General features: G+C 36.0%; 3 protein-coding genes across 5 annotated transcripts in view; 2 read left to right on the top strand and 1 right to left on the bottom strand.

Moving 5' to 3' along the window:
* The first annotated feature begins 310 nt into the window (after positions 1-310).
* Positions 311-1,634, top strand: LOC111793762 (mitochondrial pyruvate carrier 1). Of its 2 annotated transcripts, none has more exons than XM_087122962.1 (4): positions 311-746; positions 837-1,023; positions 1,120-1,174; positions 1,292-1,634. In XM_087122962.1, the coding sequence occupies exons 2-4, from the start codon at positions 931-933 to the stop codon at positions 1,453-1,455; spliced, it is 312 nt and encodes a 103-aa protein (XP_086979088.1). In that variant the 5' UTR covers positions 311-746; positions 837-930; the 3' UTR covers positions 1,456-1,634. The 2 variants fall into 2 exon arrangements, with proteins under 2 accessions (XP_086979088.1, XP_023531564.1); XM_023675796.2 differs by having other exon boundaries at positions 312-746; positions 874-1,023.
* Positions 1,635-2,125: 491 nt separating this feature from the next.
* LOC111793079 (transcription factor GTE10) lies at positions 2,126-8,848 on the top strand. Of its 2 annotated transcripts, none has more exons than XM_023674799.2 (10): positions 2,126-4,508; positions 4,616-4,664; positions 4,743-4,886; positions 5,249-5,322; positions 7,269-7,338; positions 7,455-7,538; positions 7,621-7,736; positions 7,811-7,877; positions 7,991-8,121; positions 8,204-8,848. In XM_023674799.2, exons 1-10 carry the CDS (start codon positions 3,192-3,194, stop codon positions 8,489-8,491), a joined length of 2,340 nt encoding a protein of 779 aa, XP_023530567.2. In that variant the 5' UTR covers positions 2,126-3,191; the 3' UTR covers positions 8,492-8,848. The 2 variants fall into 2 exon arrangements, with proteins under 2 accessions (XP_023530567.2, XP_023530566.2); XM_023674798.2 differs by having other exon boundaries at positions 4,743-4,901.
* Positions 8,849-9,006: 158 nt separating this feature from the next.
* The window catches only part of GSL8 (glucan synthase-like 8), a 32,482-nt gene continuing 15,035 nt past the window's right edge, over positions 9,007-26,453 (bottom strand). Inside the window, exons 20-51 of the mRNA XM_087122961.1 lie at positions 23,834-23,883; positions 23,626-23,712; positions 23,331-23,416; positions 22,571-22,598; positions 20,702-20,799; positions 20,467-20,548; positions 20,217-20,377; positions 19,965-20,085; positions 19,709-19,806; positions 19,540-19,630; positions 19,237-19,397; positions 19,046-19,155; positions 18,002-18,136; positions 17,808-17,876; positions 17,542-17,710; positions 17,165-17,282; positions 16,098-16,217; positions 15,612-15,727; positions 15,439-15,522; positions 14,614-14,726; positions 14,443-14,495; positions 14,183-14,359; positions 14,018-14,065; positions 13,501-13,659; positions 11,577-11,690; positions 11,382-11,470; positions 11,099-11,257; positions 10,886-10,988; positions 10,274-10,393; positions 9,833-9,883; positions 9,554-9,736; positions 9,007-9,472 (exon numbers count right to left, since the gene is read on the bottom strand). Of these exons, the coding sequence (XP_086979087.1) occupies positions 9,233-9,472; positions 9,554-9,736; positions 9,833-9,883; positions 10,274-10,393; positions 10,886-10,988; positions 11,099-11,257; positions 11,382-11,470; positions 11,577-11,690; positions 13,501-13,659; positions 14,018-14,065; positions 14,183-14,359; positions 14,443-14,495; positions 14,614-14,726; positions 15,439-15,522; positions 15,612-15,727; positions 16,098-16,217; positions 17,165-17,282; positions 17,542-17,710; positions 17,808-17,876; positions 18,002-18,136; positions 19,046-19,155; positions 19,237-19,397; positions 19,540-19,630; positions 19,709-19,806; positions 19,965-20,085; positions 20,217-20,377; positions 20,467-20,548; positions 20,702-20,799; positions 22,571-22,598; positions 23,331-23,416; positions 23,626-23,712; positions 23,834-23,883 (3,593 nt within the window). The 3' untranslated portion in view covers positions 9,007-9,232. The remainder of the gene's footprint in view (positions 9,473-9,553; positions 9,737-9,832; positions 9,884-10,273; positions 10,394-10,885; positions 10,989-11,098; positions 11,258-11,381; positions 11,471-11,576; positions 11,691-13,500; positions 13,660-14,017; positions 14,066-14,182; positions 14,360-14,442; positions 14,496-14,613; positions 14,727-15,438; positions 15,523-15,611; positions 15,728-16,097; positions 16,218-17,164; positions 17,283-17,541; positions 17,711-17,807; positions 17,877-18,001; positions 18,137-19,045; positions 19,156-19,236; positions 19,398-19,539; positions 19,631-19,708; positions 19,807-19,964; positions 20,086-20,216; positions 20,378-20,466; positions 20,549-20,701; positions 20,800-22,570; positions 22,599-23,330; positions 23,417-23,625; positions 23,713-23,833; positions 23,884-26,453) is intronic.

The raw sequence follows: 26,453 nt of genomic DNA, 5'->3' as shown, positions 1-26,453 counted from the left end.
AGGCTGTGTTATCCAATGGGCAACGTGTACACAGTTATGCATTGGGCCGAAAGCTCTCCATTGGGCTTCCAACGGATGGCCCGTACCTTTTTTTTTTTTTTTTTTTTTTTTTTTTTTATAATAACAAATTTTATTAAAAAAATATATATATATATATAGAAGAAGAAAGACGTGACAAAATATCTTTCTTTGAAGGGAAAAGCGTCTTAATCACATTTTTTTCTAATAATTATACGAACCAAGCAACTTGGAACTTTTTTAAAAACTAAATTGAAAAATATACATAACGTTGGGAATGAAAAGATAATATCATATTATGAATATGCTCTTATTTTTTTAATATTAGTTGGTAGAAGTTGCCAACAAACGGGTAAGCACTATCGTCGTTGCTATCCGCAAACCCCGCCAAATAGGCTCACAAAAAGCATGCTCCTCCGCGCCGCGCTCTCGTTTGCACCACCGCCGCCCAGCCATTCCGACCTTCGTCTTCAAGTTCCTGTTCCTCGCGATGGTTCCACACTCTCAGGATTAGTGTATTTGCTTCAAGATATTCTTATCTCTTTTGCTCTGTTCCTCGAGCGGCTCTGGCAATTTGCGGTGGAGATACCTAATCTTCGATCGATCAAATTCGGTCGCAATCAAGTCCAAATTCACTGATCAAATTTTTTAATCGCGAAATTTCCTATTCGATTACGCATTCACTCGTCAGATCAAAGTTTATCGCGCAGGGAAAAGTGATAGCGATGGTAAAGATTAAGAAATCGATTTCTTGCTCTTCTTTCTTTCCTTTATTTTATAGCAATTTTAAGGATACATCCTTGGACTGACTTTCGTAGATTTGCCTATTGCTTTTGATTTTCTTTAATTTCTTAGCCTCCGTGCGATTGTCATTCGTAGCGGCAGCCAAAGCAATAGTTCGAGGCGGCTTCGATGTCTTCGTTCCGAGCGTTCCTCAACAGTCCTGTTGGCCCTAAAACAACTCATTTTTGGGGACCTGCTGCAAACTTCGGTTTCGTGGTTGCTGTATGATCTGTTAATCTAATATTACAATATCTGGAGTCTTGATTTCTCATCTTCCTTTTTCAACTTCTTCTCTGTCTGTGGTGTCTTCAATCGCAGGGGCTGGCAGATGTGAAAAAGCCAGCCGATAAGATATCCGGCAAAATGACGGCAGGTTCAAAAAATTTGTGCTGTTCATGCTCGATTTTACCAAAATAAGTTATGTTCCACGGATGAACTTTTTTGAATATAATAAACAAGAAATTGTAACGAGTGTGCTGATGATCTGCAGTTTTGTGCGTCTATTCGCTGTCTGGCATGAGATTTGGATATATGGTTCGGCCTCGGAATTATCTGCTTATGGGATGCCACGCCGCGAATGAAACTGTTCAGCTCTATCTTCTCTCCCGTTGGGCGATGGGAACGAGGAAGAGTGTCAATCACAGCAACGAGTAGCTTCCTCTTCGTTTCAATGGCGGTATGAATATGATTACTCCATTGTTGCTGTTTCGAATTACTGTTTCTTATGTGTTACCCCAATACCAATCCCCAATAAACAATGTTGTAATCAATGTTTTGTATCACTAAGTTAGAAAATTAATCCTAAAGGAACCAATGAATCAAATCTGTTTAAATAGCTTGACCTAAATGCTAAAATTTGATAATAAAAATATTAAAGCAACTTAATCACAACAATCATACAAATAAAAAAATGATTAAATATTGATTCAAACGATAAAACTAATTGTATGCAAGTTAAAGTGTTTAAACATTGTAAAATTAATTGTGAAATAGAGTGGTGTTAACTTAATTTTTAATTTTTATTAAGATCATAATCAAAATTAAAGAGAAAAAATTAAAAAAAGAATAATGATGAAAGAGAGGGACGCCAAATCCAGCACATCGTCTTGCTGCCGTAAGAAGTCAAACAGACACGTGGTCGACGTCCCCATCAAACTTTCCTCACTCGCGGGTAAAACAAAACAGGCACCTAATATGACACGTTGCCGAGTCCCAGCGCGAGTTGCCACAACTCTCTACTCGCGAGAGTTTCACGGGTATTTGGATTAGGTTTAAGTTAGTGGCAATAATTTCTGTAAGAAAGACACCATCAGATAGATCTGAATCGGACGTGCCTGAACGGGTTTTAGATACCATGGCTGGAATCTTTGGAGGGGAGAGAATGGACGGCCCAGATTCGTTTGCCAGCGGCGGGGATCGAGGCCAGCGGGCCTTTAAATAAGACGGAACCAGTCCAACAATCTGAGTTTCCGGCCTCAACTGTCTATTTCTCTCAGCAGTTCCCCATTCCTCTCTCCATCTCTCTGTAAAGGACGTTATCGTCTTTCCGGGGTTGGTTTGCTTTGCGAGCGACGGGCTCTGCTCGTGATCCAGGTTTCCAATGGGATTTCTACCAGCGCCTTCATAGAGTTCTTGCCTTTTTCGTGTTTCCTGTTCTGTTCTGATTTTTGGCCTAATTTCGTTTACTCCTGCTCGATCTAGGGTTTCGTTTCGAGGGGTTTATCTCATGATCTTGGATTATATTCTGCCCTTCATATATTTCGATTTTCTCTCCTTCTCGAATTTTCTTCTCCTTTTCATTTTGGGTTCTTCCGAAGGCGGAAGTATCTCTTAAGGAGTGAGGCTGATGTTTGCGACGGCAGGAGGTGATGGGCTGAGGAAGCAATTTTGTTTTCATGGAATATATGGTTATGTGGTCGAAGCTTCTGAGTTTGCCGGGATTTCAATTGCTTGGACTGAGCCACTGGATTTTTGTGGTTTGGGTTGTTTAGTCATTGTCTATTGTTTAAGTGACTTCTGGGAACTTGTCTGAACCTATTCTCTGTCAACCTGTTGATGTTTCAATTCATCCAGGGAGGAAATAGTGAATTTCTTTCACGAGCTTTGGGATTCCTTCAAATGGCAACCCATTCGTGCACTGGTCGACCACAGGACACCGTTGTTGTGATGAAGTATTAATCTTCTTAAGATTATTTATCAATGTCAAAAGACCAAACTTAAAATTAATTCGTTGCTTGCTACAAACAAATAACTGCGCGCATATTTCTTTAAACCCGGACTTCTACATTGGGCGGAGCTTCAATTTTGATATAATATGGATTGGAATATCATAGTTCGGGTACAAAGTTTATGGTTGCAGTTGACATGTGCAGTTGCTGGGAATTAATCCTATGGCACCGACTGTTCCTATTGAGTTTGCTGGACAGAAGGAATCGAGAAAGTACTCACTTTCACAGGTAATGGGGAAATCGAGGAAATATTCCAAAGGTCTTTCTTTTGGTTTTGTTCCAGATTACCGACATGCTGTGGAAACTGTTGGCGAATCAGAAGGGTTAGGGAGCTCTGGACGAATGGATACTGGAATCTCATCTCTAGATGATCCACGGGCCTTCAAGAGAAAGCGTGTTAGTATGAATGCAAATGGTTATGATTGTTTCGGTGCTCCTCTTCAAGTTTTTTCTATATCATCATTGTCTCGATCTGAAAGGAAAGGTTTAGAGATAAGGTTAAAGTTAGAACTTGAGCAGGTCCGAGTTCTGCAAAAGAAAGCTTCTGACGTTAGTTCGAGTTTGGCTGTTTCATCGTCGAGTAATATTCAGAGTTATAGTGATCAGCACAGGGGAGTTCCTCCAGAGACTTCTAATAGGTTGTCCGAGGTATCGGTTCCTCCTGCTAAAAAGCTAGTGCCCTCTGGGCGCAATGGCCCTTCAGCTGTAAGAAGCTCATCTGGGCGGTTTGAGTCTGTTAAACCAGCTGTTGTATCTGCTTCCTCGACAGCATTGTTATTGAAACAATGTGAACAGCTGCTGCCTCGCTTGATGTCGCATCAATTTGGTTGGGTTTTTAACACCCCAGTTGATGTGGTCAAGTTGAATATTCCAGATTATTTCACTGTTATAAAGCATCCAATGGATCTGGGCACTGTGAAGTCGAAGATTACTGCAGGAGAATACACACATCCATTGGATTTTGCTGCAGATGTTCGACTTACTTTTTCAAATGCGATGACTTACAACCCTCCCGGGAATGACGTCCATGTCATGGCTAAGACCCTAAGTAAATATTTTGAAGTTAGATGGAAAACTATAGAGAAGAAGCTCCCTGTAACAACTGAAGAACAACGTCAAGTATCTTCAGCCACTATTGTTCATAAGGAAGCTGAAAGTACTCTGCCCGTGTCATGTTCAAAAAAGACAATAGTCCCTACTAATAGCCCTGATATTCAGCCAAACAGTGTGTCAAAAATCATGACTGACCAGGAGAAGCATAAACTGAGTGTGGAGTTGGAGGCGTTGCTGGGAGAATTGCCTGAAAGCATCATTGATTTCCTAAAGGAGCACAGTTCTAATCCTCTAGCGGGTGAGGAGGAGATTGAAATTGATATTGATACTCTTAGTGATGATACCTTGTTTGCATTGAAGAAGAAATTGGACGACTATATAATGGAAAAGCAGAAACGCACAACGGCTGAACCTTGTGTGGTGGAGGTGTATACATGTTTCCATTCTCATTTTCACGTGTTTATCATTAAAATTGCACTGATTACAATGACTTATTCAATGGCTTCTAATTGCTGTCATATTCTACTAAGCAGCTTCGCAACGAATCAGGATTGAGCAATTCATCAATGCCACCATGTAGAGGTAATTCATGGATAGATTTATGTTCAAAATGAAGGTTGATTTCCTGGATCTTCTAAATTTTCATTTTTCCCTTGTTAGGAAATGGTCGGATTGATGACGATGTAGACATTGTTGGTGGAAGTGACCCTCCTGTTTCAAGCTATCCTCCAATAGAGATAGAGAAAGATGCAGTCCATAGAGAGAGTAAATGCAGTCATTCCAGTAGCTCGAGTAGTGAATCAGGTTCTACATCAAGTGGTTGGTGTTGTTACCTGCCCCTAATTCCTTTTCATTAATTTCTGGTGTTATCATTTAATTTTGACTTAAAACTTTGAACCTTGTTATGCATTCTTCTATTCATTCTAAATAAAAAAATTTCAAAAGGGTTTTTAACTTGAGCTACTGTTTCCTTGGGGAGTTTCTATTGCAAGGATTTCTTCTTTTTGAATTTAGGATTTTGGCGTGTTCGTAGTTATGTTAGATATGTATGACTGGACAATTGTTTTGTAATCTTCATTATTTTTTATAATATCAATCTGTAATATAACTTGACGAGTCTCTCTCTCACGCCAAATCTAAAAGTATTCTGCTGTTCGACCATGCAGATTCTGGCTCAGATAGTTTATCGGCGAGTGAATCAAATGCTGCTAAAGCATTAGATAGTGATGCGGCTCCAAAGGTATTGAAAACCCAAAAACTTCCATTGTTTAGGACTATATGGAGAATGTTTTCTTTTCCCCCTTTCACGCATTACCTTTTTTCTTGACTAAATATTTACACATCTCAAGGGGAAATCAGTGGTGTGGATTAAGGAATTTAATTTGGCAGAGTAATGCAATTAATGGTAAGGCAAGGGCATTGGATGTGTGGTTCTATTTTTTTAGAAGTGAACTTTGAAGGACAAATAGATCTTATTAGTAATATAAAGGATTTTGTTGAAAATAAGCTTTAGTATATCTATGTTATTACCGAATTATCATGTCGCTATTCTGATTTTTTAATCGTAATTCTTTTATTTAAATCGAGGGGAATAGATTCCTCTTGGCTTTTGTGTTTGATGTTTAATGGGGTCATAAGTCTTAACACAAAATGCAACTTTATTTCTACAACCAAGTTTTATTGGTTAAATAGTTTTCTTTATTATAATTATTTTTAAAGAAAAATTCTGTGTGTTGCAGTATTATTACATATAATTTCCTTATGTGCATGGTAGACGACTCATTGATGGTCGTGACTTTTCTCTGCCCTATCAACTGTTTTCTTAGTTATGCGATCCTAATTAGATTTTGGGAGGATGCATGGAGAGGGGAGGGACTTGATATTCTTCCAAACTTTTCATTTTCTTTTATTTTCGTAGTATCATCGGTCTTTTGATTCCAATGGGCTATTCGTAACAATCCTTTTGAGCTTAGTGCATAGTGTAGATAAATCAGCTGATCATCTTTGTCTATTCAAATCATTTCGTTGCTTAGTGAAAAGTTAGGGAGAGAAGTTGATTGAGCTAGTGTGGTTCAGAAGAAAACCCTCCAATGGAGCTCATAATAACACTGTTTATTTACTCAGGGACTATGGTTTCTAAACTGTACATGTATAGAAACTCAAAACAAGACATGAAATTTTGCTCTTTCAAATATTTCTCCACAATTTTCTCTTTTTATTTGAAAATTCTATTGTTTCCCATCATATAATTGAAAGTACGATTTTATAACATTAGACTAAAGCTTCCTAGCCCTCGTTTTGAAGGGTTACGTCATAGCAAGTTGAAGCAAATTTCTTCCTACACAGTTGTGAGGGAATCCAGGACAGTCAAAGTATCTAGTTAGAGAGCACGAAACACAGAATTTTCTTATTTTAAAAGAACAAAGGAAAAGAAGATGGTCTACTTCTTTATGTGCTTCTGAACAAAGAGAACATGGAGAAAAGTTGATATCTGTTAGAGAGCTTCAAGCACAAATTTCTTTTACTGTAAAAGGACAAAGGATAAAAGATGATCTACTTCTTTATTTGCTTCTGAATAAAGAGTACATTGAGAAGATGAAAGCTAAATGTTTATTTGTGATAGCGAAGTCAGCTAGCATGTTCGAAAATGAAGCTCAATCTTCAATTTCATCATCCCCCAATTTTGTGTCGGACGTTGGACAAAATGCAATAACGTTTTTGTCAATCATAAATTGGCAACAAAAAAGTGTCAATTTCCTACTTTTAGAAAGACTAATAGCTTTTCAATTTTTCTACTTTGTACAGAAGTTTCCTCCACCTGCTTCGGGAACTATACAATCCTACCTACAACTCATAGTGGGAACATTGACTTCAAATATAAGTTTTTACATTAACTCAGAGTTATGAGTTAATTCTCTTGTTTGTCATGGGCTAAAAATGTTTGAGTAATTTACTGACCGAGTGTTTCTTTATTGTTCATGGTTGTATATGAAATATGAAACAAATTAATGTTCATAGTTGTGATGATGCTTTGTGAAATGTTTGCGTGCAGGATTTTATATCCTTGGAGTTATTGTGTATTTAGATAATTGTGCATGTCATTGTACTTAAATACTTCTATTTCTAATAGAATAGCCACGTAGAATGAGTTGCACAAATTTACTTGGGCTTCCTTTATCATGTCAGGAAATTTTGTCTTCTGAAACAAATGTGGATCAGAAGCAATATGAAGTTGGTGATTTAGAAATTGGAAATTGTGAGTATCAGGTGCTAAACCTTGTATCTTCAGTTTGCTGACAGAGGTTTTGCCTCCAGTGATTTGTTCATCATCAGTGCTTATGATGAAGTAGCTGTTTTTCCATAACTGTGCAGTTGAAGAAAATGGAATTGGTCTAGTTGAGCAATCTGCTCAGGGCAATACAAACACTACTGACACGGATAGCTACCAAAAGGAGGGTAAGAAAAGAAAGCATCATGATAAACTTTTCTGCCTTATGGTTTTAGAACTTCAACTTATCTTCGATGCTTAACATTATAGGGGAGGGTGCTCCATCTAAGAGGCAAGTCTCCCCTGACAGGCTATACCGTGCAGCTTTATTGAGAAACCGATTTGCCGACACGATACTGAAAGCTCGAGAAAAGGCACTTGAAAAGGTTTGTTAAACCTGAGGTTCTACTTATGATTGGTCGTTTATTATTGGAAGGTTGCTAACGTGAGTTGGCTACAGGGTGACAAGCGGGATCCTGAAAAAGTGCGAATGGAGAGGGAGGAACTTGAAAGACAGAAAAGAGAAGGTTGAAGTCTCTACTTCAGAATTTGAGACAGGACATAATCACACTGGAGAAAGAATAGTGTGATCACGACCATTTCAGAAGTCGATAATTCATGTTTTTTTTTTTCCGTACAGAAAAAGCCCGGTTGCAAGCAGAGGCCAAAGCTGCAGAGGATGCTCACAGGAAGGCAGAAGCAGAAGCTGCGGCTGAAGCAAAGAAGAAAAGGGAGTTGGATAGAGAAGCTGCACGTCAGGCCTTACTTAAGGTATAATAGAGTTTATAAATATAATCATTATCTTGTGCTAGCCATTTGAATTTTTTCAAGCTGTATTCTTACCATCACGCAGATGGAGAGGACTGTTGATATTAATGAGAACAGTCAATTCATGGAGGATCTAGAAATGCTTAGGGCTTCAAATGACGAGCAGCTACCGAACTTCACAGAGAAGTCAAGCCCAGAATATTCTCAGAATGGATATGGCAGTTTCAAGCTTAAAGGTAGTAATCCCTTGGAACAACTTGGCTTGTACATGAAGGTGGATGATGAAGAGGAAGAGGATGTAAGTGAACCACCACCACCACCCCAGAGTGTTAACAAGCCAGCAAATGATGTTGAAGACGGTGAAATCAATTAGGAGTTTTGTTGGTTTTCTTTGTAGATGTCTGAACGTGGTAAATGGATGTGCAGGCCATCACAGGCAGCCTTGTGATAGTCTTCAAAGATCCATTAATAGCCACTGTGCTCCATGACTTTTCCTTGCCTTCAAAACGTTAAAATTGAAGCAGGTTTGGCAGGAAAATGATGAGCGCAGCTGAAGTTGGCGTTGTTGGGATTATTGGTCGGATGTGTGTTGGCATTGCTGAATTCATTTGATTTTTTGGGTTAGGACGAAAGTTGGAAGCGATGTATTGGCAATGTATGAACACAACGAGAGGATGTTAATGATCAAGGAAAAAGAAAAAAAAAAAAGAATACTATGGTTCACTATTCAGTTTTGCCTGTATAAATTTGTTTGCTTTTTGACCTTTAATTATAGATTGCAGAACGTACTTGATTAGGCGTATTTTCCCGCTAATCGAGACTCGAGAGGGAGAGGGAAAACATGATTGAACTTTGAATCGAGAATGAAACGATGAGTACACCTAGATAGAAAAACAGGAAGAGGAAAAAACCCCATAATATATAATAAACTTACTCAGTCTTGCCTTCCTCCACACTCCAACCAACCTATTGAAACAAACGCTAATATATGAACCACCCTAATAAAATCTAACAATCACAACTCAGAAATGAATGCATGATACAGAAGATTTGAGTAACGTCTACAATAGAATATCTATCTACATTGCTGCCAATGTGTTCTTCTCTGCTAAAATCAGTACGTCTCAACGTTAGCTTTGTTTCCAGCAAGGATGAGCGAGATCTCGAGCCCACGGCTGAAAGCTTGGTTGAAGAGCAGACGAGACTGGAACGTGGAAATGAATGGAAACCAGGACAAGAATGCTATGGGCACGAATATTATCAAACCCATCCCAGCATCATACATCCTGGCAAATTCACGCACCGAGTCCCACAAGCCTAGACTCCTCACTACTCTCTTCCAAGTAACTGCTAACTGTTTGAAACAACCAGAAGAGAACGATTAGAAACAAAGATGCTTGCCATTATCAACTCATTTAAATGATATTGAACTTACAGATAACATAGCCCATCCAGTCGGAATAAATGCCAGAACACTAGCAAATAAGTCGGTTATTGACAGGTTAGTAAAGCCAACGATTAGACCAAGCGCTGTTACCAGAATTATGGCTGTGACACCCTGAATAAATCTCATCAATAGCTGGAAGTTCGTTGATTTTTTAGGACTGAAGGTGAAGATCTGCAGAGAGAAGAATTATTAGAGTGAATTGCATTGAAACATTTGAAGAGCAAATTGGTGGATGAGGTAAAGAATTGGCGAGGAACTTGTACAAACCTTGAATATCAAAACAATTCCAACAAGCACCACCCACGAGAAACCATATAACTAAACAAACACGAAGACAATTGTTAGATCAGAGAAGCGAATGATCTCAATCAGACTTGCGATTGCACGCTATAAAGAGTCAAAGCAATCTCCCATAGTTACTGTTATGTTCACAATGTAGAAGCTAATAAATTTCAAGTTCTGTTTTATGATTTAATGCAACCAAGTACTTCCATATTTCTTCACAATTGGAAAAACCAACACACTTCCAAATCTGCTGAACACCATCAGTTCAGATGAAAAATCAAAATCAAGTAACATGCTCATCCACAGCAGCCGCAACCAACCAATTGAACTTCAAGTTTTGACTAAATATAGGATTAACATATATTCTACTTTTCATTTTCTTATCAAGAATAAGAAAAAGTCAACCAAGGAAAAAGAGGTTACCGCAAGTGATGTGTCCTTTCCTGTGAGATGGAGTTTGTACACAACGCCATATTGAAATATAAAGAACCTCACAGTCAAAAGTGTCTCCAAAATTCGACCTCGCAATGTTTGAATATGTGCCTAAGAGGAAAAATAATTAAGAAAAATAAAGGTAAGTTGAAATATGATAGAAGTTAAGTACTGCACTTTCTTTTATTTATCAATGAAGCCTGCTCTGCTATTTCTGAGAAGTACATAGTAAAAGCTATAGCAGCCCATTTGGGAACAAATTTGGAAGGCCCTCCCTAATTTTCTCAAGTTTCTCAAAATGGTAGCAAAAGTCAATAACAGAATCATTTTTGATACGGGTGATGTTTCGTTAGGTCTATGAAAAAGTTTTGGTTCATAGTTCTCTATATGTTTTTCTTTGCTGTTTTTATTTTTCTTTTACATTCCCTCTGAGAGTTTGTATCCTTTTTATTTTTAATCCTCTTCATTATATCAATAAGAAATTTTTTATTGTTAGAACAAAAAATTTAGATTCCTTTTCATCTATCAATAAAAAGTCTTGTACAAAAAAGAAAAAAAGAAAAAAAGAAAAAAGAAGAAGTAAAGAAATGAAAGCTCTTTCACCTGTTCTTCGTCCCACCATGACTCCCAACTGTTTTCTCCCTTAACCCCTACTCCCCCTTTGTAGAATAGCCAGCTGGTCCAATCATCAAAATCCTCCACAGTCCTGATTATCAAATAAGATCATAATATCTATTTGAACAAACCGGAACATTCTGATTAAATAAAACTTGAAAAGGAAGATTTTTTTATAAATACGTTTATGGTCAGACATACTTTTGCCACTCAAAACCAGATGGATTGAAGATATAAGGAGCAAAGAGCCACGAGATGACGAGGAACCAACTGCTGAGAGTAAGCAAAACAAAAGAACTTGCTCCGCCTTCTGAATACCCATAGGCAATGTAGACAATAAGAAGCAATGCCACCTCAAGCCTGAGAATTAAGTTATTGTCATAATTTACACATTTTCATTTACCAGCAATAACAAATTCCAAACAAAAAACTGAGCAATGAAATCCTGAGAACTCCTAAATGAAAAATCATTGAAATCACTCACGCCTTGATGAAATGACTTCTTGAGTAGAGGCGATAGTTTTCAGCAAATTTGATGTGCTGGACCACGAAACCTCTACCAGTTGCTCGATACTGTAGATGAATTGTAAATGCGCAAATATTTGAGGTTTTAAACAGGAAAAAACGTAAATAACTTTCAATTATTTTACTTAGATTAGACAAATAGAACAAAACATACCTTGGCACCACCATGGAGAATAGTTCTTCCAAAATAATGAGTTCTAGTTCCCAAAGAGAAAGTGAAGAAGACAGAACACAACTGAAGCTGCATAGTTATGAAGCTAAAAACAGCCTGCAAATGTCAAATAAACCAAACAAAATCATCGTATGAACACCATTACCAGAAAGCTTTCAACAATCTGGATTAGTAATTCAGTTTAGCTGTGCAGCAAAAGAGTCCTCTATTTGATGTGCTACTAGGGGTCTGACACATTGATTAGATCAGATATTAAAGAAGTTTGGGTTTATTTCTACTGAGTTAAGCTTCGGATGAAAGTTGGTGGGAGACTGAGATTTTGGGAGGATTTAAGCATAGGAAAATTCAAGATTCAGAAATTCTCAGCAGTGCCTTCAATTTAGAATTTTTCCATCATCAATATGGTGGATGCCTAACTTTCTTCTCGGAACTCGAAAGAAATTTGAATCAAAGCCAGGCTTCAACCTCAGCATATGTGTTGATGTTACATTTCCATTGATTTAATGAAAAGTAAGAGGACCAAACATGAGGCCTAGCATAATACCTAGCATGATCTTGCTTTTCCATCGTGTTTTACAAAGCATACACTGGAGGAATATGGACACTTTTTCAAACTCTATCCAAGGTGTCGACATGCCCACAAAAATAAGGACCAGCTAACAAATTGAGGATTTCTGTGAGCTTTATCAAAAGCAAGACCAACTGATCAGATCTCTAGCAAAAAAAATCATTAATGAACTTACCTGATCTTTGTAGCAAAAAAATTATTCTGTCAAACGACTTGAGCTGCCTTAAGGAGTTCTAAAAAACACTTAATTTCTTATCCACCAAATTCCTCCTACCTGAAATATTCCAGGTTTACTAAGTACAACTTTTTGTTGTTAACTGTAAAAAATAGAGGAAACTTTATAGTGACCCACTCCTATATAAACATCCTACCACAACCAAAAGAGGGTTTTGATTTTAAAGAAGAGAAACAAATTTTAGTGATAAATGAGTAAATGGAGGAAAGAACCCCCACAATTCAAGAAAGTTACGAGAAAGAAGTCCAATTGGAGAGTAAAGTAGAAAGACTATAATCACTAAAGGTACCCAATGGCCAAAACTAAGAATCATGTGCGTTCCTCACAGTAATTGATGAAAGAAGATGTGATAGACTGGCCCATTCATGAATTTCCTCATCGAGATATCGTTGGAATCCCAAAAGAGAGCCTTGTTGTCATTTCCAAATTCTATTTTGAAACTATTTTCACATAGCTTTCTAACTAGACTAATTTTGCACCAACGATGCTCAGGCTCTTGTTGAAACACCAAACTCTGTTCCGAGTACAAAGTTTTTTCACCAAATCCTTAAGACAACCAAATCATCGGATAACATGTTTCCTAAAGTTATGGCGGCAACAATTAGATCTACTGCTCATAAAACAGTTCCTCAAGACTAGGAAGGGTCATCCGGTGAATAATTAGTGTTTAATAGTAATAGTTAACATATCCTCAAATAAATCTGAGCCCCCGAATTTGGTTTATTGTGAAGGTTGGAATACTTTTACAAGTTGCTCCTGGCATTATCTTGCCTCTCAAGAATTTGGTGCACGTACCTGAAAACCTAAGATCTTGCTTGGATCTTTCCTAGAAAAAATATGAGCCTAATCCAAATTATATTGAGGCGTATAGATTAAACACAAAATCAGAGTTATCCTCGTTATATCAACAATGTAATTGACATAAAATGTGGAAAGACAGTAGCAGAAGAAATTTTTAGGACAAACAAGATAAATTGCTCCTTACTTCTCTCAAAAGAAATTATTACTTTTATCTTGTGAATTCATTAGCAATGTTCCTTATTTTTATCAATTGAAATTATATTTCAGAAAGAAAAAAACCTGGTAACGAATTGATAGATTACCTTCATCAGTCCAAGTTCAAGTATAAAACCCATTATCATAGGGACTGCAGTGAAAACTCCAATCTGAAACAAAAACTGAGCATTCAATGCGGTATCCAATGCTGTGTTTCCCAACATTTTTGCTCTTTTTGAGATTGCTTCATCAAGTCCAGCAAACGCCTGAAATTTTCAAGGAAAGTTGGTGTCTCTTTCACGACTAATCAAATCTTTGAACATACTATAGAAGGAAACCCAACAAGTCAGTATCAAGCACGATGAAACTCATGTAATCAAGCTTTAAATATAAGTAACAGTACTTGATACATTATGTTTCATGGTGATGCATAGATTGTTAATACATTGAATTTGTCTCAAGGCATAGACGCATTAATCAATAGTATGTGTATCTTCAAATAACTCCATGAGAGACACAAAATAATTGAAATACTGTAGCAAAACAAAGCACCCAAAAGATATCATTGAAGTAACCATTCGTGACAAAATCATGACATGCAAGAATGTGGAAAATGTCAATTACCAAGTAAACCCGTCCATACAAGAATATATAAACCACAAGAACTGTCATCTGCATTAAACAAAAAGAATTTTGTAAGGAAAAAGATCCAGATACTAGCAAAACTCAATTAGACTGATTCAAAATATGTTGGAAGAGAGAAGAATTAGATCAAGGAAGCAAACCAACCATTGTGCATGCGTAGTAACCAACAGTTGTGAAATAAAATGAGAGCATTCTGAAGAAATCAAAAAGTTGCCCAAGCCTGTAAATATCCCTGCTGAGAACTTGCTCTCCATTCCCACCTGCTACTTTCCCTTCAAACAGGGCAATTTGGTTTAACCCAACATCTCTTCCTTTTCCAACCTTTACAGAGTAAATGATCGTCAAAAATCCGAAGGCAAAGGAAGTTCAACTGAAATAGATGAATGTACATAATGGTATCAAACCTGAATGTACTCATGGTGTGTAATGTTACCCTGCCTCAAAGTGGAGTTGAAACCTGTTACCACCAAGTAAATAAATAAATAAATAAATAAATAAATAAATAAAACTTGAAATGAGCTGAAAACTAACGAGTAAACGCTGTAAAAAATGAATAAAATTTCATAATAAATGACCTGCATATATATCCTCACTAATGTTGATCACACGTGATGCCTTGCTAATGCCACCTCGAGTTATATGAAATATACGGTCAAACACATCAGGATGCCCATAATGCATTCGGACTCTGAAAAGTTTTCACAAACATAAAGGATTTATCATGAGTACAAAAGTTTTAAAAGATAGCTCTCTGAGTTGGAAATTTCACCTCTTAGCAAACAAAGTAACACCTTTGTGTTAATACACTAAACAAATAATAACAAAGTCATCAAGCATCAAATCGGTGAATTAAAATACCAAATTACAACTCTATTCTTAGAATTTTTTGGAACAAGAGACAAAACTTGCCTTGGATAAATGATTTAGTATCTGCCAATTGAAATACAATTGATCATCCATAAAAGGATTAACCGAAAAAATGGATTCAAAGTCAATATCAATGGCCTTTTAAATATCTTTCCAATCATCATTCACATTCAATCGAGAAACCACCTACATAGAATTTCAGTTTAAATTATCAACTTTTTTATCCTTACTTGCCAAGAAAGAGGATTTGCGGATGGAAGGCTTTAGACAAGGGGAGGGGAAAAGTTGCACGGACAGGCTTTAAATTACGATTCTAATTTTAAAATAGCAAGGTTAATTGGATGGTCATTACCCTCTTCAAGGTGAGACACAGATGACAAAAACCACATGGATAACCATTTCCTCCAATAAAATTCCTTACATCAAGAGACACATTCATATTAAAACAACATAACAGTGGTTTGAAATGTAACCTCCGTCCATATCATATCAACATTTTGTAAATCAATCATGGATAGGTTGAGACAACTCACTTAAGTGGACTTGCCAAAACACGTTGTCCCAAGGTTACAAAGCTAGTTTCTTGATTGGACATGAACCATGCTAATGAAGAGACACTGCATCAACGCATCCAACAGAATATGCTTAGAAGACATTAGTACAGGGAAAACTGCTATTGCCAAAGCCTCAAAATAATTAAACAAACCTTCCAGTGAATACATGCTCTCTCACGCCTAGAATGGTAGGAGGACGAAGCCCATGCTTTGCATGAAATTCCTCCAGAAGATTTCTCACTTTCATTGCCTCTTCAAGATAGTTGTCCTACATAAACAAAGAACATTTTACAAAATTATCATTGTATGCACATATGAAATAACTCGAACAATGCATTAAGTGAAGTAGGAACGCACTAAGTTAACAATGAAAAAATAAGAATAAAGCAATCACAGGGTCAAAGGAAGAATGAACTTTCCAATAAGAATGTAGCATAATCCAAGAACATCTTACTGAATTTACTGCGTCATCAACACACGCACATTGAATAAATTGTATTGTTAACTTATCCTTTGAACCCAGTTGTTCACAAATGTTCCCACAGAGGAACTACTATTTTTAATTAATAAAAGTACCCTCTTCTGTGTGTGTGTGAAAGAGAGAGAGAGAGAGAGAGAGAGAGAGGAATTATACGCACTTGGTTCATGTCAATAGTTTGAACGGCATCTCCACGAGTGAAAACTATAGCATGATTTTGGTTTTCAGGCTTCCCTTCTCCAAGCTTCGGTTCTCCAGGAAGCTTGATCGAATATACCTCCTATACATTTAGAAAAAAAAAAGAAAGATAAGCAATCAAAATACCATGCAAACTGAAAAGAACTTCTGCAGAACGAGATAAAATCAAATGTTGCTTTCAATAACATATAGAAAATATGAAAAGCACAAAGAACAAACTTAAAAAAGAAAATGGGAAAAAATCACTGATAAAGATAAGACCAAAAGAATATAAGATAAAGATTGGTGTAATATACGATAACTTTAACCTAATTTTTTAAATAGCTATACACATTATCCTGCTACATAGAAAATGCATTAACCTGATGCTACCAGCGATAAAGAGTTAAGGTGGTATCATTCTAAGAAATTGGAAAGATCAGTACACAAGATTAGATGCAAATCACAGTTTTTAGAGAAGTTGATATCGCTCAGGAATATAAATATTACCATCCTAATTCGTAAACAAAAGGATAAAATGGTCAACACACGAATTAACAAAGGATTGAGTCATGTATGCAAAGCACTCCAACAAAAAATTCAAGTCTGTAGTTCATTAAACATTCAATAGGCGACAAGCTTTCTTCACAATATCAGAAAGATTAGCCTTGATATAGCTGTTCGCTACTCAGAGTGCAGGCCCATACTTTTGGACAACTAGATGACAGATATCAAGACAGCAATTTTTTAAACTAGTGAAGGAAAAAAAAAGAATGATGACCATTGTAATAATGCCCCATCTGCTTGAAACTCCAAAAAAATACTCCCCGTGTCAAGAAGTTAGGGACCAAACTCGTAATTTAACTATAAAAAGACAAAGTTTGCTATAGTTGTAGATAGTTTCGTTCCATCTTTAGTTCCTTAACTCACTCAAAGATTGTAATCAGTTGCAATAAGAAATTTCAAATCAGAGGCATTTTCTATGGAAGCAAATTCTTCCAAGGACATTGAAACAATTCAAATCGAGTAAAAAAAGAAGAGGCAGACTACCTGATCTTTTCCATGCACATCAGCTTTCACAAGCTTCGAATAAAACTCCTTTACAACCTTCCCATCAGATCCAACATTATCTTCCACATGAATGAAAGCAACACGAAGTCCCTCATTCCTTGCAACAAGATAGACAAGAAAATTCATAAACTAGTTCAACGTTGGATGTGTCCAATACTTCCTTTTATTAGACATAAACCCCACTTTACTGATATAGAAAACAATAAACACCCACTCTACACATCTAAAATATTGTAGCTGTCAGCTTTAAAACATTACATCATTCTTAAAGACCTAGAAAAATACTAAACTGAACTAGTATCATTTAGGTGGCAATGTTGTGTTAATAGAAGAAAAACAAATAATTAGTATTGTACCTCTGCAGCAAAAGAGCAATATCAGTTGCCTCCGGAGCTTTTCTCTGCTTTTGTTGCCCATATATTTGACAGGAAACAACATAGGTAAACTTCAAGTCTGCTTGTGCCCTTGATTCTCGAGATAATTCAAACCCTTGACTCGTGAAAAAGTTGGTTTGAGAATAATCATCTGCTAGTTTTAAGAAAAAACGTGTAAGGAACCATATTCCGGTGGCTCTTACTACAGTAAATTGGGTACACTAACAAAATACTATAAGCTAAAATACCCCCAAATGATCTCTTCTCCAGATAGCTCTGAAGCATTAAAGCTCTCCTGTAGTACATCATACCACGAACTGTGCACGTTCACAAGAGTCAGAACCACCAGAAAATATCAAAGTAATTAACCACAAACATCTAAACAAGCATGCAACTGAGGAGAAATGCAAAAGGAGATCACAATAGTACACAGAAATCTAACCTGTCCGAGCTAGAGTCTGCCCTCGATATGAAACCCAAAATCGAAGCTCTAAAGCATCGCTTGGACTTTTTTGGAGCTCAGCCTCCCCCGTGCCATGACCTCGACCAATTCGTTCCAAAAAGTTCTCCCATTCATCTAAAATACGAAGGATGTCTCATTAAATAATAAAAAAACAATGAGAAATAGAGGAGACAGAGAAACTCAAGTGATTTATACAGGTATTAAGCTTTCAACAAATGGGAATTGTTGCTAAACAACAAATGGGAACTGAAACTCAAGTGGATAACAACAAATGGGAATTGTAGCTAAAAATTATTGAAAATTTGACCTAGATATTATATGTAAAAGGACAAGTTAAGAATAGATGATTCACTGTCTCCAAATTTGCCTCTTGAGAGAATATACTAATCCTTGTTCGCAGGATTTCTAATGTGAACTTTTCAATTGGTGGGGAGACCACACAAGCTAAAAGACCAAAGAAAACGTAGATGAACATATAATTGTTCCAAGTTGCTGCTGTTTATATATCTATTCTTAATGAAGTATTTTGTTTCTATTTAAAAAAAGAAAAAGGAGAGATTAAAAACGGAAGGCAGTCTGCAGACTTTTTCAAAAAAAAAAAAAAAAAAAAAAAAAATTACAAACTTAGAATCTCAATCTCTTGGAAATGTGGTCAAATAATCAACATTCATCAAATATAAGTCGGTTATGTACACAGGATTGTTCACACCTTACGAGAAACAACATGACTAATTTTTACTGAAGCCGTACAGCACAACAATGCAAAATCCATAATCAAACAATGAAACAAGAAATCAAGTGAAAGAAGTACCAAACTAAAGGACACTAAATAAAAGCTACAACAGTTCCTAAAATTAGATGAAAAACCTACAATCTGCAGGTATTTGGCATTTTGGCAGTTACGGTAGTAGCTATGGATAACTAGCCATTTCTCAATGAGAATAACATACTTTGGAGAACAAACAGTAAAATGACAACTGTTTTATATAATATTTCTGACAAGAAAACACGCCAACATAATACCTGGAAAAATCTTCTGAAGATAGAAAAGAATGGATATGCCATCCTCGTTTTCCATACGTATTTCAGAGGAACTATAAAGCACAGTTTCACTGTAATATGGAGTAAAGACGCTGTTGCACAAAACAGAAAATAGCATATAAGTTACATAACATAGGAAACTGAGGTTGTTTGAGCAATCAACTTTTTCAAACCTGAATGGCACCATTTCACTGACAGGTTTTGCCAAAGGCATGTCCATAAATAGTGAATTTGTAAAAAATTGTAGTCTTCTTCCTGCTTCAAGATTTTTTGGAATGTTAGCTGCAGAATCCTTCACTGTAAGAAGTAAATGCAGACGCTTCACAAGCTCTTTCTGTGACAAGAAGGGGGTAATAGAATGTTAATAGAGCATAAAAACTACAGAAAGAGTTCGATATTCTTATCTAAAAGTCACGTTGCGTGGAGAATTTCAAAGACTTTCAAGAACGAGAAATTTGTGTTTTACTCATTCGTACAATTTCTAGATCCTTGGGCCATTCGATCCGAGAAAAAAGTCGACCTTCATTTCTTGCCCTCAACAAGATATTCCATGTATCAAGCTGCTCCCTGGAGCATCGAAAGAAGTAAAGGACTTGAGAACATTGACCATTTCCTAACCAAGTAAACCTGCCCTAGGAATTATACCTCAAATCTGATGAAAGCAGCTCGTTTGTAACAACATCATAAAGCTCAAATACAGCTTTTGCAGCACCTTTAGCAAGTTCAGGAGTTTCTTTTCGAGTCTGACACAAAGAGCTTTAGAATTTATTTGAAATTAAAAAAAAAAAAAATAACAGAAAACGTATTAAAAACAGAACTACCCAGAGCCATGTAAGTGCTGTAAACTGACATCAAAATTAACTACAAGATACTAATGAAAAATAGGAATCAGAACTCGTACCAAAAGCCCTGTAAGTGCTGTAAACTTTTGTAATACAATTGGAATCTTCTTAAGGTTCAATGTTATAACCAGGGAACCCTCTGAAATACTGTTGAAGATCTCCCGAAAAATCCTTTCAACCCTAACATAAACAAGTTCATGCATGAAGTAAGTTAAACAACAGTAGGAGAAGATTGAAGAAATGAGGAAAGTTGTAAAGATCATGCAGAAGTATTTAGATATCAAAAGACAAAAGTAACAGTAAAATAATACCAAAGTCTCCCTTCACCATCGACAAGGGCATATAAAATTTTTTCAACGCTGTAGTAGCATTCTTGAACTGCATATTCCATATACTCATCCCGACATATTCTGCTCCACAGATCTTTCTGCGTATCTTGGCAATCCAAAGCCAAATCAACAGCCAAGAATATCTACAAAAATCAAAATGATGAGGCCTTTGATTGCACCTTCCAAATCTAAAGGTTGACCATCCTTGAGAAATTATGAAAGCCGAATGCACCTTACTACATAATAGAAACAAAGGCCATTGGACCAATTTGAGGCTCCCTGTGTTGCTAGGAATAGAGAGCAAGTCCATCTCCCTGGAAATAATTTAATGGTAAAATAAATGATAAAGCTGGATAACAAATATCTGTAAATATAGTACCATAAAAAAAGCCTATAAATATTGAAAAAGAAAATGCAAACAAATCTGTTCTTTTTTTCATTTTCAGTAAATACTGTTTCCATCGCACCTATTGCTGATGAAGTCTTCCTCACGTAAGCTTTTAATGATTTCATTCCAAAATGGAGAAAAGGTTGCCGCATATGCCTTGTTCCTCTCCGGAGAGTCCTACAGAAGCCCAATAAGTAATCATGAAAAAGGACGAGTAAATCTTCACACACGTAACATTGACAGGCTATAAAATTGTGTGTGTGTAATGTATGTCTGTATGTGCTCTACCTTTCTTTTAAAAAAAAAAAAATTATCAAGTTTGCCCAACCCACCAAAAATTCAGCATAAGTACTAATTCAGAAAAACTATTGCCTCACCCACCAAAAATAAGGGAGAATTTAAATTTGAATAGTTTGCCTAAAGTTTTCTTAACGCCAGAAAGATATAATTCTTGAGTTTTCATGAGGAATCCCAAGATCAACCATAGGCCAACTTCCCACACCAAGGCTAGACCAATCCATCAAAATGTGACTTTTCTTGGGTATAATTAATTCCAACCACACTAGATTTAGCAAAGTTAACCTCATGCCTAAGGGCTTCTCAAGAAGTTCAAAAACTAAATAAATTCCTAAGGTCGTGTTTGATATTCATTTGGTTGTTTTTGGTTTTTGAAAACTGTGTTGGTTTTCTCATCCTTTCTTAGAGTGGGTTACATTTTTATTAAGACAACATTTGAATTCGTAGCTAAAATTCTAAAAAAAGAAACAAGTTTTTGAAAAAAGTTTTCAGAACTTTTGTATTTTTTCTTTTAAATATATGTGTAAAGTAGATAACAAAACAAAAAAAACAAATGGTTGTCAAATAGTCAATTTGATTTACACTTGCCCTCAAATAAATTAGACCAGGAAAAATTATAGTAGAAAGGGGGAAATGTCTTCAGTATGTTTATTGAATCTCTTCAACAAGCAACATAGTCGAACACCTCCGCACTTCCACTAAACACTTTAGATCAACCCAAAATGTTTCTAACCAATGCAAAGGAAGGACTCATATATGTAAAACACACACATGCAGTCTTCAATAAGCTTGTCCAAGAAGTTCTCATCCACATAATCGAAAGTTCTTCAAATCTATTTTAAAGAAAACTCCTTCCTTAATACTAATAAGATATTCTTCCAAATTCTGGCAATCAATATCTGATCCAAGATTTGTCTACTTTCCATTAAGCCCCACAGGTGAGAAAAATGTTCCAAATTCAGGCAATCAAGATCAAACCAAGATTTTGTCAATTTTCCGAATTTCCGCATATTTCAGATTTTGGTATGGGAAACTATTGTATAAAGAATAGTGACCATGCTAATAGGTCTAAGACCCTTGGTTATGGACATTGTCTTTGGTGGCCTAAATATGGCAAAGAGCATCCAAAGAAGAAACCTAACTTACGTTTGTCTCCAAATTATGCATCATTTGTGAACAAAACTCGGAAATGCAAGATCAATGTATTCTATTCTCTTGGATTAAAATTGGACTTTACTAACTGCTTCCTAGATTGAACTAACTTTTTTTAATTTTTTTATTTTGGCCAACTTGATTGGGAAGGATGGTGGCTCCTTTAGGTCAACCCCATTCAAACTTTATTTTAGTTTCAACGTGTTTTCTATTGTTAACAATTGAGGAACTAATTACATTGGATTGAGTTCAGGATACAACACCTTGGCTTCCTAACTCCTTATTTGTACCCAGACATTTCAGAACAAATATTATCCTTGTTTCTTATAAAAAATGCTCGGCATGCTAGCACTCCCATACCATTACATCTAATGAATCCACACAATCAAGTTTGATTGCCATGTGAAATTAAAACCTTTCTTATAAATACATGTGTGGTGTCCAAGATCTTGTATCAAAACAAATAAATAAATAAAAATAACAATCAGACTTTGCATACCTGAGGTTCTTGTCTGTCGGGTAGCAAACTGTCCAAATTTAATAAAACATTGTCATCCAACGGTTATTCAGAACGAGGAAGACAAGAGATCATCTTATAAAGTAGTAATAACAGATTTCTAAACAATAGTAGTCATTAAAGAAACACTTCCAACCATCTTAACTCCAGAAATTGATATACTTCCATATAAAGCCACAATACTGGCTGTCGACCCCATCATGAGGCCCTCAACTATCTGGCCAGATGGGGCGTGGGACCTAGGTTACTTGCCAGCAACAGTGTCAGATCTTAAATCATGATTATCTGTTTCTCATTTTATGAAGACAAAATGAATGAATAGAGTCAGGCAAAAAAAATGCATGTTCTATGAGAGAATGAGTGCCTTGTACAAGCTTGAATTCGACATAAAGAAAACCTTCCATATTTTGCCTGATAATTAAGGAGGTTCTTTCCCCATCCTACCAGTTTCCAAGCTAGCAAAAAACGTATGTCACCACTCTTAAATATTTAGATACCTAGAGGGTGTGTAAATGCTATTCTTATTATTATTTTTTTTTAAAAAAAAGTGTCTGATCAAGAGAAAGAGAGAATATGGTGCCCTGCTCACAAGCCTGTTCAATTCCATTTGTTGCACAGGGAGATGTGACTTCGTCAACCACAAGGACATGAAAATGCTCTTATACTAATATATTGCTGCATCTGGAAGCATGCTAAACACGAGTAGTTGAATAAAAAATGAGCCATCAACTTAACAAAGTACCTTTTAGTCTTTGTAGAGACAAGGTTATTTACAAATGCTTCTGGAAAGCTCTCGAAACGCTTATGCATCATTTCAAGTGAACGTATCTGCCACAAATTGATGGCAAAAAAATCCTTGAAGTCAAAATTTAAAAGATGAGCTCCACTCTACATACCAAACTCATTTGTAACAGATAAAACATATATTATTATACTTACAATGTGATACTTAAAAAATGAATAACCAAACTGCTACAGAGTCCATATGAATAACTACATTGCTAAAATACAGAATATAAATATATAAATATCATTACCTCTCCCAACCGTGCCCGAGCACCCTTTACACCACCAACGATGGCTGACAAAAGGGTGTACCATATGTAAATGTCCAAGAGATAGAGCTGAAACATCCAAAATTGAAAAATGAATGCAAGGAAAGAATTGTTTGATCTAACATTGATAACTTAAGTAAAAAATCAGCATCACTCCTTCAAGATGAAAACGAGACATTAAAATACTCACAGCCACAACAGGAGCCCATAAGCTAGCTATAGTAGATAAGTTATTATTGTCTGTCAAATGAAAATTGTGCATCAGTACAATACAGTTGCAGACAAATTAGATAATAGGTGGTTATGAACTCCAAAAACAATCAACTACATGGAGTTTATGAAAACCAACAGGTTAGAGGACAAATAGAAATCACAGTTCATCATTCTATTACACGACGACATGGTCATGACAAAAACATGTCTATAAAAGGTAACTAAATATATCAGTACATACAACATCTGCACATTTATCAGTAAATTTAACATATCTAAAGCTTTCTGGGGGACTGATTTTTTCCTCCTTTGATTGGTCACCTACCCTGCCAGATGACCCTTTCATACTGGCCTCTGTTTTGGTTGGACATCTGTTCAAATGGGCAAAGGAAAATTTATGGCTGAATTTCATTAGGGCCTTCCTTTGGTCTACGTAGAATGAAAGGAATAGCTCGCAATAAAGACAAACCCAAAAGACACCGAAGAAATCGTGTACAAATGAAACCTTTTGGATAAACTATAACAGAGAGTTTTTCAAAACATTTTTAAAATTCATTGAGAAATGGTGAACAAATGAAAACTTTTTGAAAAATTATGAAATAACACTTAGATGACAAAAGCCTATTTGATTGGAAACTACTTTTTTTATAAGAAAAACTAACAACAGCATCAAACCACTCAAGAGAACTATAAAAAATAAAAAAATAAAAAATAAAAAATAAAAAAAACCAATAAAAGCAATCCCAAAGGTAAGGTAAGATCAAGCTTCAACCCACCTATTGCTTCTTCAAAAAAATATTGATCCTCGGTCAACCTCTTCAATATTACCATTTCCTATCCAAAATAGAACTACACCAAACTGATAGAGATATCCTTTATTTACTTGAGATTTCTCTAATGAGAAAATTACATCCTATAAACCTGATTTGAGAGGGTCATTGTGCTTGCCACACTTGACAAACCAGAACAAGATTAGAAAAAAGTGAACCTTGACTTTCCAACAAAATGACATATATGAAAAGTAAAACATAACCGATGATGGTAGCTATGACAACTTATTCAAAGCCTTCAGACGAAATAACTACATAAGAAAAAACTACAGCTTCTCATTATTTGTGGCTAAATACTCTTCTTGCCCTCTCTTGAGCATACTTTCACAATTTGAGGTCTAACACAAACTTGTTCCATACTTTCACATCACAACCACTCAAAAAGCATCTCCTAAGAACTCAAAGAAAGAACAGAAAATCCGGGAAATGAGGAGCTGAGGGGACAGTTTTCAGTTGATTTGTCTTCCACAAAGTGAAGTTTCTGTCCATTCTACAATTTAAATCTTAAGAACAAGCTAAAGAAACTGCTATTTTTCCCATAGCATCAGACCAAGGGCAGTTAAGTCCTATGAATTTGGGGGCTTTAGACATCCAACCACAGACGGATTTCATTATTTTGCAACCATAGCTCTTTAGCTAGAGATCATAGAAAACGGTATGCATTTTGGAACTTAGTTGTCAACTTCTCCCTACCCAAGGTTATATATGCTAAGCCGTTGTTATCTTTCTCTTGCTTGCTTATATAACGTCTCTTTCCAAAATCTCTCTTTCTAAAATCTCTCTCTCTTCTCGTTTTCTAAAACCTTCTTTTAAAACAGAGGCTAGAGGCTCGATCATACATCGCTTGGCCGTAGGCGACACAAAAACAAATTGGCTTAGCTCACTTGTCGTTGGAAAGTGAGTGCCGCACAATCGCTAGTCCGCTGCCTTCGAAAGTGCGATTGTGTCAAGTGGTATATCAAGTGCCATTTGAGGAGAATGTACTACACTGATTAACAGCCAACATTTTCCTATGTCCAATATTGGCCAAACTTTGACGATTGTTTCCTTTGCTTAAAAGTTCCAGCTTTCTTTTACAAGAGATTTCAGATCTTTGGGTCCTTCATAAGGGAAATGTTGCAGCTTTACCAGGTTAATCGGACATATTTATTCAGCCTGAGAGTAGGTTATAATTTTATAAATCATCTAAACTTAATTTCACTATATGTAGAATCAAGTTGTTGAAGACAAGGAAAATTCTCTCTCTGAACTTCATTGTTTTTTTTTTTTTTTTTTTTTTTTTTTTTTTATATATATATATATAATAAAAGAAACAGGTAACAGAAACCATTTCATTGATTAACACTTCAAGATATCAAAAAATAACTATTTTTTTTTTAAATAGTTCATAAAAATAACAATAATACTAAAAAATTAAAAAGAGGGGTCCAAAGTCTTTTAAGTGAAACCCACCATTCTCAAACTCTAAAAATGTATCAACTGCCATTTAATCCCATTAAAGTTTCACTATGATATACAAAATGAACTTATGCATAGACACACACGTAGCATGCAGGCATATAACTTTAGAGCTCAAAGACACAATTGTACAACCTATCGAACAAATCCAACAACCTATCAAACAAATCCAGTTCAAGTAAGGTTCTGCATTCATGCTTGTGCACAACTTATAACATCAAATAGTACGGTTGAAATGAACGGTTTGGTTTCTTGTTAAAAATTTAATAACATGGTTGAAATGCCTCGGGATAACTCAACTGCAAATGA

This window comes from Cucurbita pepo, chromosome 4 (genome assembly GCF_057944985.1).
Source record: "Cucurbita pepo subsp. pepo isolate OVF chromosome 4, ASM5794498v1, whole genome shotgun sequence".
Taxonomy (NCBI): domain Eukaryota; kingdom Viridiplantae; phylum Streptophyta; class Magnoliopsida; order Cucurbitales; family Cucurbitaceae; genus Cucurbita; species Cucurbita pepo.
The sequence above is the reverse complement of the archived record's forward strand: the minus strand, read 5'-3'. Positions and strand labels throughout refer to the sequence as shown.

Bases quoted from the DNA above. Each gene is read 5' to 3' on its own strand.
- LOC111793762 (XM_087122962.1), top strand. From the start codon at position 931: ATGTCTTCGTTCCGAGCGTTCCTCAACAGTCCTGTTGGCCCTAAAACA. The intron at 1,024-1,119 runs GTATGATCTGTT...CTTCAATCGCAG, and splicing joins ACTTCGGTTTCGTGGTTGCT to GGGCTGGCAGATGTGAAAAA. The intron at 1,175-1,291 runs GTTCAAAAAATT...GATGATCTGCAG, and splicing joins ATCCGGCAAAATGACGGCAG to TTTTGTGCGTCTATTCGCTG.
- LOC111793079 (XM_023674798.2), top strand. From the start codon at position 3,192: ATGGCACCGACTGTTCCTATTGAGTTTGCTGGACAGAAGGAATCGAGA. The intron at 4,509-4,615 runs GTGTATACATGT...TCTACTAAGCAG, and splicing joins CTGAACCTTGTGTGGTGGAG to CTTCGCAACGAATCAGGATT. The intron at 5,323-7,268 runs GTATTGAAAACC...TTATCATGTCAG, and splicing joins ATAGTGATGCGGCTCCAAAG to GAAATTTTGTCTTCTGAAAC.